At 44.5% G+C, this 14,349-nt stretch overlaps 1 protein-coding gene across 2 annotated transcripts in view; it reads right to left on the bottom strand.

Annotated features, from left to right (window-relative positions):
• The window catches only part of SOX13 (SRY-box transcription factor 13), a 76,107-nt gene that overhangs the window by 25,301 nt on the left and 36,457 nt on the right, over positions 1 to 14,349 (bottom strand). For both annotated transcript variants that reach the window (XM_036757786.1, XM_036757787.1), the window contains exon 2: positions 737 to 944. In XM_036757786.1, the coding sequence (XP_036613681.1) occupies positions 737 to 943 (207 nt within the window). In that variant the 5' untranslated portion in view covers position 944. The remainder of the gene's footprint in view (positions 1 to 736; positions 945 to 14,349) is intronic.

Raw genomic sequence — 14,349 nt, 5'->3', positions numbered from 1 at the left:
TTCAAATTACTTTCTGTGTGTGACTTTGGGTCTCTTAACCTCTCTGTGCCTTCACCTGTAAAATGTGGAGGTTGGACCAGATGGCCTGAGGTCTCTAGGGCACCACGCAGGAGTGACTACATGCTAAGAAGTGTTATATGTCCTATTCTCTTCCAGTGCCAGGCATAGCAAGTATGCTCTGAATTAATGAATGCCATGTCCCTGTTAGGGATGTGACCACAAAATGCAATAATAACAATTCGCATTTATATAAGTACTTTAAGGTTTACACCTTTTCCCCCACAGGAAGCCTGTGAAATAAAAGGTATAAGTTTTATTATACCCATTTTATAGACTAGTTTTTCCTAATTTTGTATGGGGAAGCCAAGTGGCCTGAACTCTGGGCCGAGACCAAACTCAGGAAGAGGTAGTGGGTTGTAATTCAAAAAGCACTGGATATACGTTCAAAGGATCTGAGTTCGAGTCAAAGCTCTGAGACTTCCTGTGTGACCTGGAGTAACTTACCTGGGCCTCAGTTCTCTAACATGTGAAATGATGGGGCTGGGTCTCTAATGTCCCTTTCTAGCGTGAACCCAAGGCCTACCACCTACAGATAGCTATCTCCATCCGAATGATGAGATGTTGTGCCAAGTAGGTAAGTGCCATTGCCCTGGCCTGTGATTCCAGGTGAGCGCAAAGTCCTAAAGACAGAAGGAAGAAAAATGAGACTGGAGCAGTCTAAGGGTAATTGAATCACCTGGGGTGGGCCACTTGAGTCAGCTCCATCCTGGGGGGCCCGGGCTGGGTCTCCGGTCAAGGGCTCCGCAGCAGGGGCTGGCACCTGCTGGCCAGGTGGGGCCTCCTGGCATATCTCCTTCTTTTCTTCTGCCTTGACAGTGCAGTTCACCATGGTCCCAATGCCATCTAGTGCCAGCTGGGGAGAGATGGGGCTCCTCATGGACATCCTGCCAAAGAAAGGAAAGGAAAAATCAGAATGAGACTCACCTAAATTTAGAAGCCCAATATCACAACCAATTTCCCCAACTTCTAATATGCCACACACGGTTATCCAGTGTCAGAAGTCTAAATTCTGTATTCTGTACAAAAAGATAAGAAAGGGCAGCTGCCTACATACAAACTTTGCAACGTAGGGACTTCTGGGGAGAGGGAAGGGAAGGGTTAAAATGAGTATGTATACACACACACACACACACACACAGAGATACATACACATGTGTGCACATATACAGCGAGGGGGAGTGAGAGAGAGTACCTACTATGTGCCAGGCACTATTCTTTACAAATAAATAAAGGCTTTACAAATATTATTTAATTCTTTTAATTCTTACAACAGCCCAGTGAAGTAATAATAGTGATAATAACAACAATAGTAATGATGAGAGCTAACATTTATACAGCACCTACTATGTACCAGGCACTACACTAAGCACTTTACTATTATCATCTCATTTGATCTTCACAACAACCCTGGGAGGTAGGGGATATTATCATCCCCATTTTACAAATGAGGAAACCGAGGCAAACAGAAGTTAAGTGACTTGTCCAAGGTCACACAAGGGTCTTAGTCTGGATTTGAACTCAAGTTTCTCTGACTCAGATCTAACACTCTGTTTACTGTACCTCCTAGCTGGTATTTCTCTTTCTGGATAAACTAGTTTATGAAAATTGAGGATAGTCTTAGCTAATGACTCCTTTTCAACTCAATCTTCAACACTTTGGCTTGGTTTAGTAAAAAAGAACATTGGTTTTGTAAACAAAAAAAAAAATCTAGGTTTGAATTGTAATTGTAAAGCTCTTAGCAGAGTTTCTGGCGCATAGTAGGCATTTCATAAATGCTTATTCTCTTTCTCCCCTTAATTAAGAAAAAGAATGTCAGAGGTAGAAAGGACCAGCTAATCTACTACCCTCATTTTACACATGGAAGCCAAAGAGAAAGTCCAGTGACTTGCCCAAGGTTACCTAGATAAGTAATAGGAAAGACTGAACCGGAAACCTGGTGCTCTTTATCCAACGTCATGATATCTCCCCACCTGTGTCACCTAAGGCCTCCGTTTCCCCATTTCTGAAATGAGGAGTCTGGGTTCTAGTGTGAAAAATGTATTGGTATCCTCCAGATGCTTTCAGGGGTTCCTTGAAATCCAAATTCTTTTTGTAATAATCCTGAGACATTATTTGCCTATTAAAATGCTTTCCCTTTTCCAATCACCTATCTGTGTGCGGTTGGATTTTTTTCCTATATTCAATCAGAACAATCTATTGTGACAGACTGAATATAGAAGCATTTAGAGAATGCAACTTCTTTTATTAATCCACACATTAACAGAGATTGGAGAAAATTTGTAAAACGATGTCATCCTTTTAACTAATTCTTTTTTGTTTTGGAAAATGTACTTATTTTATTAAAATGTTATTGATACTTGATGTGTAGTGGGTCTATTATTTCCAAATAAATTAATAGTTTAAAACATTATCAGTTTTCATTTCAAATACAGTAAATATTAATAGATATAGGGGCGGCTAGGTGATACAGTGGATAGAGCGCCGGGCCTGAAATGAGAAAGACTCATCTTCCTGAGTTCAAATCTGACCTCCGATGATTACTAGCTGCTTGACCCCAGACACGTCACCTAGTCTTGTTTGCCTCAGTTTCTCATCTGTTAAATGAGCTGAAATAGGAAATGGCAAACCACTTCTAGTATCTCTTCGAAGAAAATCCCAAATAGGGTCATGGGGAGTGGGACACAACTGTGACAACTGAACAATGACAACAAACTGATAGATATAACTCACAAAAACAAAAGATCTTTTTAGGAAAGCCTCATTGCCTTTTTTTTCTTTAGAGGCAATCTGGGTAAAGTGACTTACCCAGGGTCACACAGCTAGCAGATATCTGAGGCAGTATTTGAACTCGGGTCATCCTATCTCTAAGACTAGTGCTTTATCCACTGAACCACCTGATCCTCGGTGAGTTTTGAGAATGTTAAGGGATCCTGAGACCAAAGAGTTTGAGAACTGCTTGCTGGGTTAGATAATTTCCAAGATTCCTCTAGCTAATACCATGATCTCCTTTTTTCTAGGTAACATTTTTCTAGGTACCATTAGCTTGAACAATGATTGGCCTTACTGGGGTAGCTTCTGTGGTAGATAGAGTGCCTTAGTTTGTCTGATCCTGACTCTTATTAGCTGTGTCACCTTGGGCAGATCACCTAACCTGTCTGTACTTCAGTTTCTTCACCTGTAAAATGGGGATAAATAATACTCATAAATACCTACCTCATGGGGGTTGTTGTGATGCTCAAATAACATATTTAAACACTATGCAAAGTTCAAAACTTTGAAACACTGTGTAAAGATTAGCTGAGGTAATATTATATATACTTTCCCTGGTACTGGGTTCAAAGATGCTCCTGGCAGTCAAATGCCCCCACTGCTCTGTCTCCTCTACAGCTCCCCCAATCTAGCTAGTTAGGGGGCCACAGTAGCAGATGAGATGTGACTTGTTTGGCGTTTGAAGCCCTTCATAACTTAGGCTTCTGTTCTGCCCTATACCTTTTCAGTCTTATACCCCAAGAATGCTTCCATTTAGTGACATCAACCTTCTGTTCCTCAAAAAGACACTCCCATCTCCCAAGACTGTGTCTTTTAATGGGCATCCCCCATGCCTAGAATTCTTTCCCTCCTATCTCTACCTCTTGGCTTCAAGTCCCAGTAAAATCCCACCTTATACAGGAAGCCTTTCCCAATCCCTCTTCATTCTAGTGACTTGCTTCTGTTGGTTATTTCCAGTTTGTCCTGTATATAGCTTGTTTGTACATATTTTGTTTGTTTGTTGTCTCCCCAATTAGATGGTGAGTTTCTCTAGGGAAGGGACTGTCTTTTTTGGCCTTTCTTTGTATTCCCAGAGCTTATCACAGTACCTAGCACCTAGTAGGTGCTCAATAAATGCTTATTGACTGATTGACTGACCTAGGCTTGACCGCTCTGCCCACCCACACTCCATCCCAGAGTAGCCAAGGGGGGAAGGTATGACAGAGCAGGTCTGGGAAGGCCCATGCTCGCTCAGATGGACCAAGAGGGGCACAGAGATGGGTACTTGTCCCCCTCCCCCAGAACCAGCAGCAGTGAATGGAACCTAGAAACCCCCTCACCTCTAACTCTTTTTTTCCTCTCCCCTCTCCCACCGCCCTCCCCCCCCCCCCCAGGGCCCTGAGTGACTCCAGGAAGCTGCAAGGCCTCAGCCCATCCGGCAGGAGGGGAGCCCCCGCCCCCCTGAGCCAGCCAGCCAGCCAGGCCCCTGGGGGTGGGGTAGGGTGGGGAGTGGAGGGGGTAGGGGGAGGCTGGGGAAGGGGTGTTCTCCTGAAGCTCAGGGCAGTAATTACATAACAAACAAACCCCAGGCTCAAGCTGTGAATTAATCAAACCGCTGAAAATAAAACCTTCCTCTCAGGAACTTCAGACAAAAGAAACGAAAACAACCGGGCTGGCTGGGAAATGAAAAGGCAGCGGGCGCTGAATGGGGGACAAAAGGAAATCAGACAATAGGGTGTTGGACAAAAGCAATAAAGCCAGGGGAAGTGTGACAGGAGAACAATGAGGGCCTGTGTGCTTCTGATCCGAGCCTGGGGCTTTTTATCTCCAGTCCCGGCCCTCCTCCAAACCCACCACTTGGCTCTCTGGGTGATTGGGTTTCCTCCTTTCTTGGGGGCTGTGCCTCGGCTTTTCCCCCAGCTCTGGTTCCCCCCCTCCACCAGTCTCCGGCTCTCCTTCCCACCCCGTCCCAGCCAGTGGCCTCTTCCCTCTTCTTCGGTCATGTGGGACCCAGCAGGTCCAGCTAAGAGGTGATGGGGACCCCTCCCCAACAGACAGGCAGACACACACACACACACACACACACACACACACACACACACACACACACGAGACTGCTTTCCAACTTCAACCCTAAAACCCACGGCCCTTCTATGGGAGGGTTTAGTGCAGGGGTGGGGAACCTGCGGCCTCCAGGCCTCATGTGGCCTTAAGGGCGGCCCAAACTTCACCGTGAAGGGCTGCACTTGAGGACTAGGAAGTCACATATGGCCTCGAGGCCTCAGATTCCCCATCCCTGGCTTAGAGTTTGAGAAACTGTTGAGTCTGCCTCCTGGGAAGAAGCTGTTTATGTATTCTGCAGCAGAAAGAGCATTGGGGTTTGTTGGACCAAAGTTGACTTGGGCAAATCACTACCTATCCCTGGGCTCCCTCTTCAGTAAGAAAACGGGGTTGAACCAGGTGATTCCCAAGGTCCTTCTAGCTGACATGCTGCATTATTCTATGATTTTGAAAGTTGTGTTTGTTTGTCAAGCGGTTGCCTAGGAATTTCCTAGGAAAGCACCGACCATCTTGGCCTTCTTGCCTTGTAGGTCCTCGAATACTTGGCGACTCATGGACTTTAGAATCCTAGAAGTGAAAGGGGCCTGTCCAACCCAATAAGCATTTATTAAATGCTATGTGCAAGGCAGTGTGGTAGAGTCTGAGGATACAAAGACAGAAACCATCCCTGCCCTCAAGGGGCTTATATTCTAGAGGGGCAGAGGGGGCAGGGAGAAGGACATGTAAACAGATATCCACATACCTCAGAGGTCATCTGGTCCAACCAGTTCATTTTGTAGATAAGCAGACAGCGCTCTTATCTAGGCAAGACTGATCCAGTATGAGCTCCCACACAGGATAGTGCAAAGCCAAGAACTGAACCTACATCTTCAAGAATTGAACCTATGGGTCTTCAAGAATTGAACCTATGTCTTAATTCACAGCTGGCATGATGTTCTTTCTACCACATTACATAGGTTTTTTGTTTTGTTTTTGGAGGCAATCAGGGTTAAGTGACTTGCCCAGGATCATACAGCTAGTTAAATGACTGAGGTCACATTTGAACTCACGTCTTCCTGATTCCAGGGCCAGGGCTCTATCCACTGTGCCATCTAGCTGCCCTTCACATCACATGATTTTACTGTGTGTTCCATTCACACAAGAATCTGGATGCCCAGAAAGAAGATCTGATATGCTACTGACTGCACTACCCAAGCTCCCCTTAGAGTCTGTTGTAAAGCAAGGTCTAGGAGAAGGGCAATGTGGGAGAGAGAATTAGATCAGAAGTAAAGAGATGTGAGTCTAAGCCTTGTGTGTCATGGTTGGCCAGGTTGCAGCTTAGATTCCTATTTATTTTCTTTATGTATATAGGCCCTGTGCTCCCAGGCAAACAGAAGCTTTTTTAGACCAGAGAATCTATTCAGACTTTCATTCTCTCCAGCAAGTGGCAGAGAATTCCATCCCTGCTCAATATAGACCCTCCATAGTGACTTTTGGGGTGAATAATTGATAGACTAGAAAGGGGAAGTTGTCTGGTATTGCCCAGCTGAGATCACCCAAGTCAGAAGTGCAGGTGATGTGGAGGAGCCAAACTTCTCTCTGGCCCTCTTGTGGGCCCTGCTGCCTGCAAATAAGGGCTCCCTACTCAAGACTTCCTCATCTCAGCTGTGAATATGGCTGTCTTGCTCTATTCCTTCCTACAGGTGAGAGCAGGGGTCATGCTATACTGAGGGGTTGGCAGCCTGGGTCTCCCGTCCTTCCTGGTTCTGATTAACAGGAGTGGAGGTCTAGATATACCTGACTGGATCCTCTCCTTCCTCTTGCTTAGTACTTAGCCCCCAGGGAAGGCCGAGAAACTGTGTCCTCTCTCTTGCATGAACAATGAGAGACAGGAGCCAAGTCCTCTTGGCCCAGGGCCCTTTCAAAGGGCTGATGGTGTGGTACAGTGCAAATAGCAAAACCTGGCATCCAGACTTGGCTCTGCCACTGGTTCACTGGGTGACCTTGGGTGAGTCAGTAATAACTCACATTTATCCAGCCCTTTGAGCTTTGCACAGCATTTTCCTCCCAACCATCCTGAGAGGCTAGGGCTGGGATATTTATTACTCCCATTCTAGAGATGGGGAAACTGGCACAGAGAGTGGGTGAAGTAACTTGTCTAGGATCAAAGAGCAAATAAGGGTCAGGAGCAGGGGTCAAATCCTGATCTTCTGAGTCAGAAACTGCTTTCTAGCTTTTCTCTGCACTATGTTAGGCATCCCGGTACCCACCACCATCTCCTCAGCCGGAGGACTTTTAAAACAACACAGCCTTGACTATGTTTTGGATATCACCTGTGATTTCTTGGTATGGGGAACTCCCAGTGAGGAAACGCCTACCAGTGATGCTTTTCTAGGATTTATAATCTCGGGCAGTGCAGTAAATTGAGTGCTGGGCCTGGAGTCAGGAAGACCTGAGTTCAAATCTGGTCTCAGACACTTACTAGTTGTGTGACCCTGGGCAAGTCACTTAACCCTGTTTGTCTCAGTTTCCTCATCTATAAAATGAACTAGAGAAGGAAATGACAGACCACCCCAGTATCTTTGCCAAGAAAACCCCAAATGGGATCACGGAGAATCGGACCCAGCTAGAAAGAATGAACAATAGCAAGAGTTTTCTGGGGTCCATGAGGAGTTAAGTGACTCCCCCTCTAACTCCCATATTTAGCCTGCATTCAAGGCAGTATGCTGTATCATGAACACCATAAGACAGCTGGGTGGCACAGCGCCGAAGGCAGTGGCGGTGTGACCCTGGACAAGTCATTTAATCTGCCTCAGCTTCAGTTTTCCTAATCTTTTAAAACGGGGCTGATAATAACAGCACCTAGCCTTCAGGGTTATTGTGAAGAACAAATGAGATAATATATGTAAAGCACTTTGTAAACCCTAAAGAGCTATATCAGTGAATGTTAATTATTATTAAAGCTCTTTGCAAACCTTAAAGCCTTATAGAGATATTTACTCCTTTCCCTCGATTTCCTCATCTCTAAAACAGGGCTAATAATAACACCTACCTCACAGAGCTGTTGTGGGGGTCCAATAAGATTTGTATAAAAGCACTTAATACAGTGCCTGGTGCACAACGGGAGCCACATAAATGCTTATCCCTTCCCTCCCTCTTATTTTTATTATCATTACCGTCTCATTGGTCAAATGAGGAGGGGTTTGGAGTAGTGATCTCCAGACCTCTCCCTCTAAATGTGTGTGTGTGTGTGTGTGTATACACACGTGTATATATATGTATGTATGTATGTATGTATATGTATATGTATACACACATATATCGACTGCTATGTATACATACGTGTGTGTATACACATATATATGTGTGTATGTATGTATACATGTATATGTATACACACATATATCGACTGCTATGTATACATACATATGTGTGTGTGTGTGTGTGTGTGTGTGTATATGTGTGTATACCTCTACATATTGGACTAAAGCAAGGTCCTTAACCTTTTTTGTGCCATGGATGCCTTTGGCAGTCTGGTGAAGTCTAACCTACAGACCCCTTCTCAGAATGTTTTTGGTGCACTAAAAAAATACACAGGATTACCAAAGAAACCAGGTATACAGGAATATAGTTATCTATTTCTATCTATCTATTTCCATATCTATTTAAAGTTCACGGACCCCACATTAAGAATCCCTGGATTAGAAGATCTCTATTGATTCCCTGTAGCAAACTTGGGGGGGGGGTGAAAGAGAGAAGAGAATCACAAAGGATGGGCAGGCCTGGATGAGCTGGGATCTGTAGCCAAATGGATGAGGTCACAGATCTCCTGGTATCTTCCAGCATTCAGAGGCTGCTCAGGTTTGCTCAGCCAGGACCTCCCAGTTCACTAGCAAAGTTTTAGGGCCCTACTGCAGGCACTTTGCTTTTAATCAAATCAAAACCCAGAGGTTCCACCCTGGTCCAGTAGGTAAAAGCTAATGGGAGAAAAGACAAAAGGGCCCTGCAGTAGCGGGGGTGGGTGGGATGGGGAAGTTTTGTCAACCTTGGCTCTGGAACAAGACACATTAATCAAGCTGCAAAAGGTCATAAAATCATAAATCACTTTTAAAACTGGAAGGGACTTTTGAGGCCATCAGTTCAATTGCTGCCTCCAAAATGGCCCCAGGATAATAATCTTTTCCAATCTAGAAGTCTTCGAGATACATGCTATTATATACTTATAAAGGTACATGTAGTCTCCCCAAGTAGGGCAGCCAGGTGGCGCAGTACATAGTACCAGGCCAGGAGTCAAGAAGACATCTTTGTGAGTTCAAATCTGGCCTCAGACACTCACTAGCTATGTGACCTCAGGCAAGTCACTTAACCCTGTTTACCTGTTTCCTCATCTGTAAAATGAGCTGGAGAAGGAAATGCAAACCACTGAAGTATCTCTGCCAAGAAAAATGGGTCCATGAAGAGTAGGATATGACTGAAATGACTGAACACACACTGAACAGTCTCCCCAATAGAACAGAAACTCCTCGAGGATAGGGACTGTCATTTTTGTTTTGTACCCCCAACACCTAGAATGGTGCCCCACATATGGTAGGTACTTAATAAATACCTGTTAATTGATTAATTGACCATCTAGTCGAGTTGCCGAGTTTGGTAGTGGGGGAGATTGGGGCCCCAAGAGGTAAAAAAATCATCACTATCATAGTTGTCATCCTCATCAACAAGCCCTTTCATTGGCTCCCTCTCTCCCATGCCTGGGACTCTCTCCTTCTTTGTCTCTGCCTCTCGGTTTTCCTACTTTCCTTCAAGTCTCAACTACAGTTTCACCTTTATAGAAGTGTTCCCATTCTCCTGTTCACTGATCACTTCTGCTGATTTCTTCCAATTTATCCTGTATATTGATTGCATTGATTGCAGAGGAGACACTGGCACAGGACTGCCCAGCATGGCGTGCCCTCATCAGAGAAGGTGCTGTGCTCTATGAGTCAATCAGAATTGAAGGAGCTCAAAAGAAACTGGAGATGTGCAAATTTAGAGAATCCACCCCAAATGTTCACAAGGACTATTTGTGCCTGACCTGTGGTAGAGCATTCCGAGCTTGTACTGGGCTGATCAGCCACAGACGGACACTTGACTCTAACATGGTCATGTCATTTTGGTCCTCTTAGAGAACAAAGGACAATAACCATCCTGTAATATATCCTGTTTGGACATAATCACTTGCAAGTTAGCTTTCCTCTTAGACCTGTGAGCTCCTTGAGGGCAGGGACTACTTTTTCCCTGGCACATTTTAAATACTTATTCACTTACCTTACCTTATGAAGCATTTATTTGCCAGACATTGAACTAAGCTCTGAGGATACAGAGAGAGGAAAACCTCCACAAGTGTCTGCCCTCAAAAAGTTTACATCCTAATGGGAGAGATGACAAGTACATACAAAATATTTGAGGAGAGGGAGGGAAGGAAAAAAAGGGAAAAAAAGGAAAAAAAAAGAAATTTACATGATCATTATACTATATATTTAAAGAGAGTAGAAAGTTATACACAATAGATTTGCAGTTTCACATGCAATCATCTTTATACTGTGTTATGGAAATGCTTGTTTTATATATATGTATATGTGTATATATGTATATGTGTGTATATACATATATACATGTATGTGTGTGTATATATACATCCATATACACATGCACGCACATATATGGTGTAAATGAGAGATAATCCCAGAGGGGAATGACCTGTCTATGGTTACAATATGGTTACGTAGCTAATAAGGGTCAGAGGTGGGATTTTAGTTCATGTCTTCAGGGTTGTCTCTTCTCTGCCAGAGATTCCCAAACTTATTTGGCCTACTACCCCCTTTTCAGAGCCCTGCCCCTCCCCCATCTGCATTTTTTTAATCCTTTAACTTTTTTAAAAAAATTTTCAAACTACTACTGCCAGGTGGATCATTCCAGCACCCGCCAAAGGGTACTATCGCCCATTTTAGGAACCTCTGAACCCCATCCCAGAAAGTCCTTGGAAGGAGAGTTCTGTTCCTTCCATATCTCAAACCCCACTCAGTCACCTATGCTAATGTCTTCCTTCTTCAGGTCTATGTTTTTCCTAGGGTTGACCTAAAACTCTTCTGCTGTAAACCAAGCCTGTTTCTTTTTATTCTGACCTCAGGATAGGTAGAAAACATCTTCGGTGTGACATCATTAAATAGGCTTAAGGCCTCATTATCCACTTCATACCTTCAACCTTCTCTTCCCTTCCCCAGAGACTTTTTTAAAACCTTTTCCTTAAAAGCACCTTCCCTAGCCCTTCAATCTTCCTTGTAGATCTCCCCAAAGTTTAGCTCCTTAGGGTGCTCTACATCTAGGAGACACAACCTGCTCCCTCCCCGAAAGACCAGACACACATTCTGATCAAACCACACTTACTAGCCATCTGCGGCCTTACTTTTTTGTGGCCTCAACTCACCTGTGTGGGAAAGATGCTCAGCTGTCTTCAACCTGGAATTCTGATTGGTGCCCAAGGCCTGTGGGATTCTAGACTAGGAATTCCACTTGGGTCAGTCCTTCTGATCCCCTGCCCAGCATGGAAAGGAAGCAGGCTTTGGAACTTGGGGGAAAGCACTCAGCAGAGGGCTGCTTGCCACCGTTGCCCGTCTACACTACAGAACAAGCTGGTAGTGGATTCTTCCCACCTTCCCTATTGCGTATGTCTACATCTTGACACCTGAACTGTTTTCCCCCCAGAGCAGGCCACTTTACTTCATTTCTCACCCACAAATGCCCTGTCTGGAAAGGAAAGAAATGAGCTTTCTTTCATTCCCCAGCCCAACTTTTTTCCCAACCATCCCCTCCACAGACATAAACACTCCCGTTCCTTAAATGTATATAATTACAGAAGATTTCTGACCTTAGGCAAATTGATTCACCTCAATGAACCTCGATATCTTCGCTTATAAAATAGGGATAATAACACCTGTACTACCTACTTCACAGGGTTGTTGATGTGATAAGACATGTGAAAGTGCTAGGTACACCTTAAAATGCTACTGTGTGTACACACAAGTTAGTGTTATTGTAATGATCATTAAGAGGAAGAATCCTAGAAGTTTAGAGAGGGAAGAAACCTTCCTTAGAGATCATCTACTCCAAGGGAAGAATGCTTTTAAATGCATAAAGTAAAATGCAGAGGATTACAAAGGATACCAACGACATGGAAATACAGTTATCAAACATATATTTTGCCAAGTGCCATGGACCTCAGGTTAAGATCCCCCCAATTTTAAAACAACTATATCTTTTTATGAAAGAGAGGAAGTGACTGACCCAGGGTCACACAACTAAAATTAGCAATGGAGCTAGGACTATGGAAGGTTGGGGGGCACAGAGAGAGATGCACCAGGTAAAAGTGAGAAAGAGACAAGGCCTTTTATCAATGGAAGGACTAATTCTCTGGGGAATTTTATTTCCTTCTCAAAGGCCCTGGAGAGCAGGGAAAGCACTGGGCAAGCAGAAATCTGTGCCCTAACAATGTGCCTGAGGCGTGGGTGCCCAGAACCAGGCCTCTCTGCCATATCCTGCTATTCTTCTCCTAGGCCGCACCCTGCCACCCTTCCTGGTTAGGCTGTGATCCTATCTCTCCTGTTTATTCCGAGCTGGGCTGCCTGGATGCTAGGGACAAATGCTTTCCTGAAAGTCTCAACCCCCAACCCCACCCCTGGCTCCCTCTACCAGACCCCAGCAGGCATGAGGGAGACCATATGCAGGGAGTAGCCTAGACTAGCCTGACCAGGTTCAATGGGGCAGAAGTGTCCACCTAGGGTTGTCCTGGTGCTATTTCCAGACTGGTTTCTATCATACATAGTCCAATAGAAAAACCGAATTCAGACGAGCTAGAGGCTTAGCTATTCTCCATTCTCCCCTCTAGGAAGAAGATGCTGCCTCTTGCCTACAGCCTTGGCACAGAGGTCTCAGTCCATTCATCCACTGAGCTAATGGACTACCCACAGTCTTGGGTCACAATGAGCTCTATCTATACCCACCTGGGCAGCCATCCAGGAATCTGGAAGTGTGACCTAGCCACCCACATCCCTTTCCTCCAAGCCCTACTCCCAGCTCACAGAGCAGCAGGAAAATGGACCTGATTCCTCTCCAGTGGGAATGCACAGAGAGACAGAGAAGGGGACAGGTACAAGCTGCCAATGAGGTTCCCAGACCACTTGTTCCAGAAGTCTGAACTCACTTAGAGAAAAGACAAAATTCTGTCCCCAGACTCACCAACCTCCTTCTCTGGTCACACGATCCTTTCAGCAACACATCAGCATTTAACCTCCACAGATCTACCTGGTACCTACTCATTACAATCCTTGTTTCTCTATCTTTTTGTCTCTTTTGTCTGCGTCCTGGATGTGTTTGTATATTTTGGCATCCCTACCAGACTAGATTCTCTTTCCCTTCACTGCTCTATATCCTCTTTCCCCTCCCCCCTCTTCTTGCCTTGTACAGGTTTCTCTGAACCCTAAAATAAATCCCATATGGAGGTAAATAACTGTCTTTTCAAAATGACCTCTCTTTAGGGGAGATCAATAAATACCAGCATATCCCCCCAAAAAACTTTCACTTAATATGCATCTCTTACTAAATCTCCTTACTACCATAGATATTTGAGAAATGACTAGAGTTTCTTTTTAACCATCTCCAACTTGGTATTATGGGGGAGAATGAATAGCTGTAGGGGTACTCCCCAAAAAAAGAGTACCAAGAAAACATTTTAAAATACACAGAAGAAAACAAAAAAGTCCGGAAGGGGACACAAACAAACTGGGCAATTTTGTTACTACCTTGCTAAGCTTAACATATACCTAAAAATCAAATTGTGAACAAAAAGGGGGCAGTCCCAGAGAATACCAATAGGCAAGGGTTGTTCTTCCTCTGGAGATCATTAGTAATATTAGACATATATCCCTATTCCCCACCTAGGCCGGGTTTGGTACATTCTTCATAAGAGCATCCCATGGGGAAGTAAGATAGTCTCAAAAAGGTTCTCCCACCTGGTAAAGCTAGGGAAAAGGGGGCATCAGCATTTCATCCAAGACTAGAACCACCTCTCTCTCAGAAATTTAGAACTGAAAGAAATTTCAAAGATCTTCTAGTCTAACTCTCTCATTTTAGCCATGAAAAATAAATGCCCAGTGAGGTTCAGCGATTTGTCCAAGGTCACATAGAAAGTAAAGAGCAGAACCAGGGTTCCAACCTAAGACTTCTGACTCCCAACCCAGTGCTATTTCTCATATAAATCTTGCCTTCAATTACTTTTACCACCACCATCACAACCACCAGGGAACAGGAGCTGAGAAGGTAAAGATCCACAGATGGAGGTGAAGGTAGACTGAGGGAAGGTTTTGCTTTCCTAACCTCACTTGCCTCTCATTTCTCTGGCCTCCTAGAGCACAAGTCCATCCCAGCTCTAGACTTAAGTCTTTACATGGTCCTGCCTTGGGTCAT

Source organism: Trichosurus vulpecula, chromosome 4 (assembly GCF_011100635.1).
Source record: "Trichosurus vulpecula isolate mTriVul1 chromosome 4, mTriVul1.pri, whole genome shotgun sequence".
In the NCBI taxonomy this organism is placed as follows: domain Eukaryota; kingdom Metazoa; phylum Chordata; class Mammalia; order Diprotodontia; family Phalangeridae; genus Trichosurus; species Trichosurus vulpecula.
This window is presented reverse-complemented; position numbering and strand designations above follow the sequence as displayed.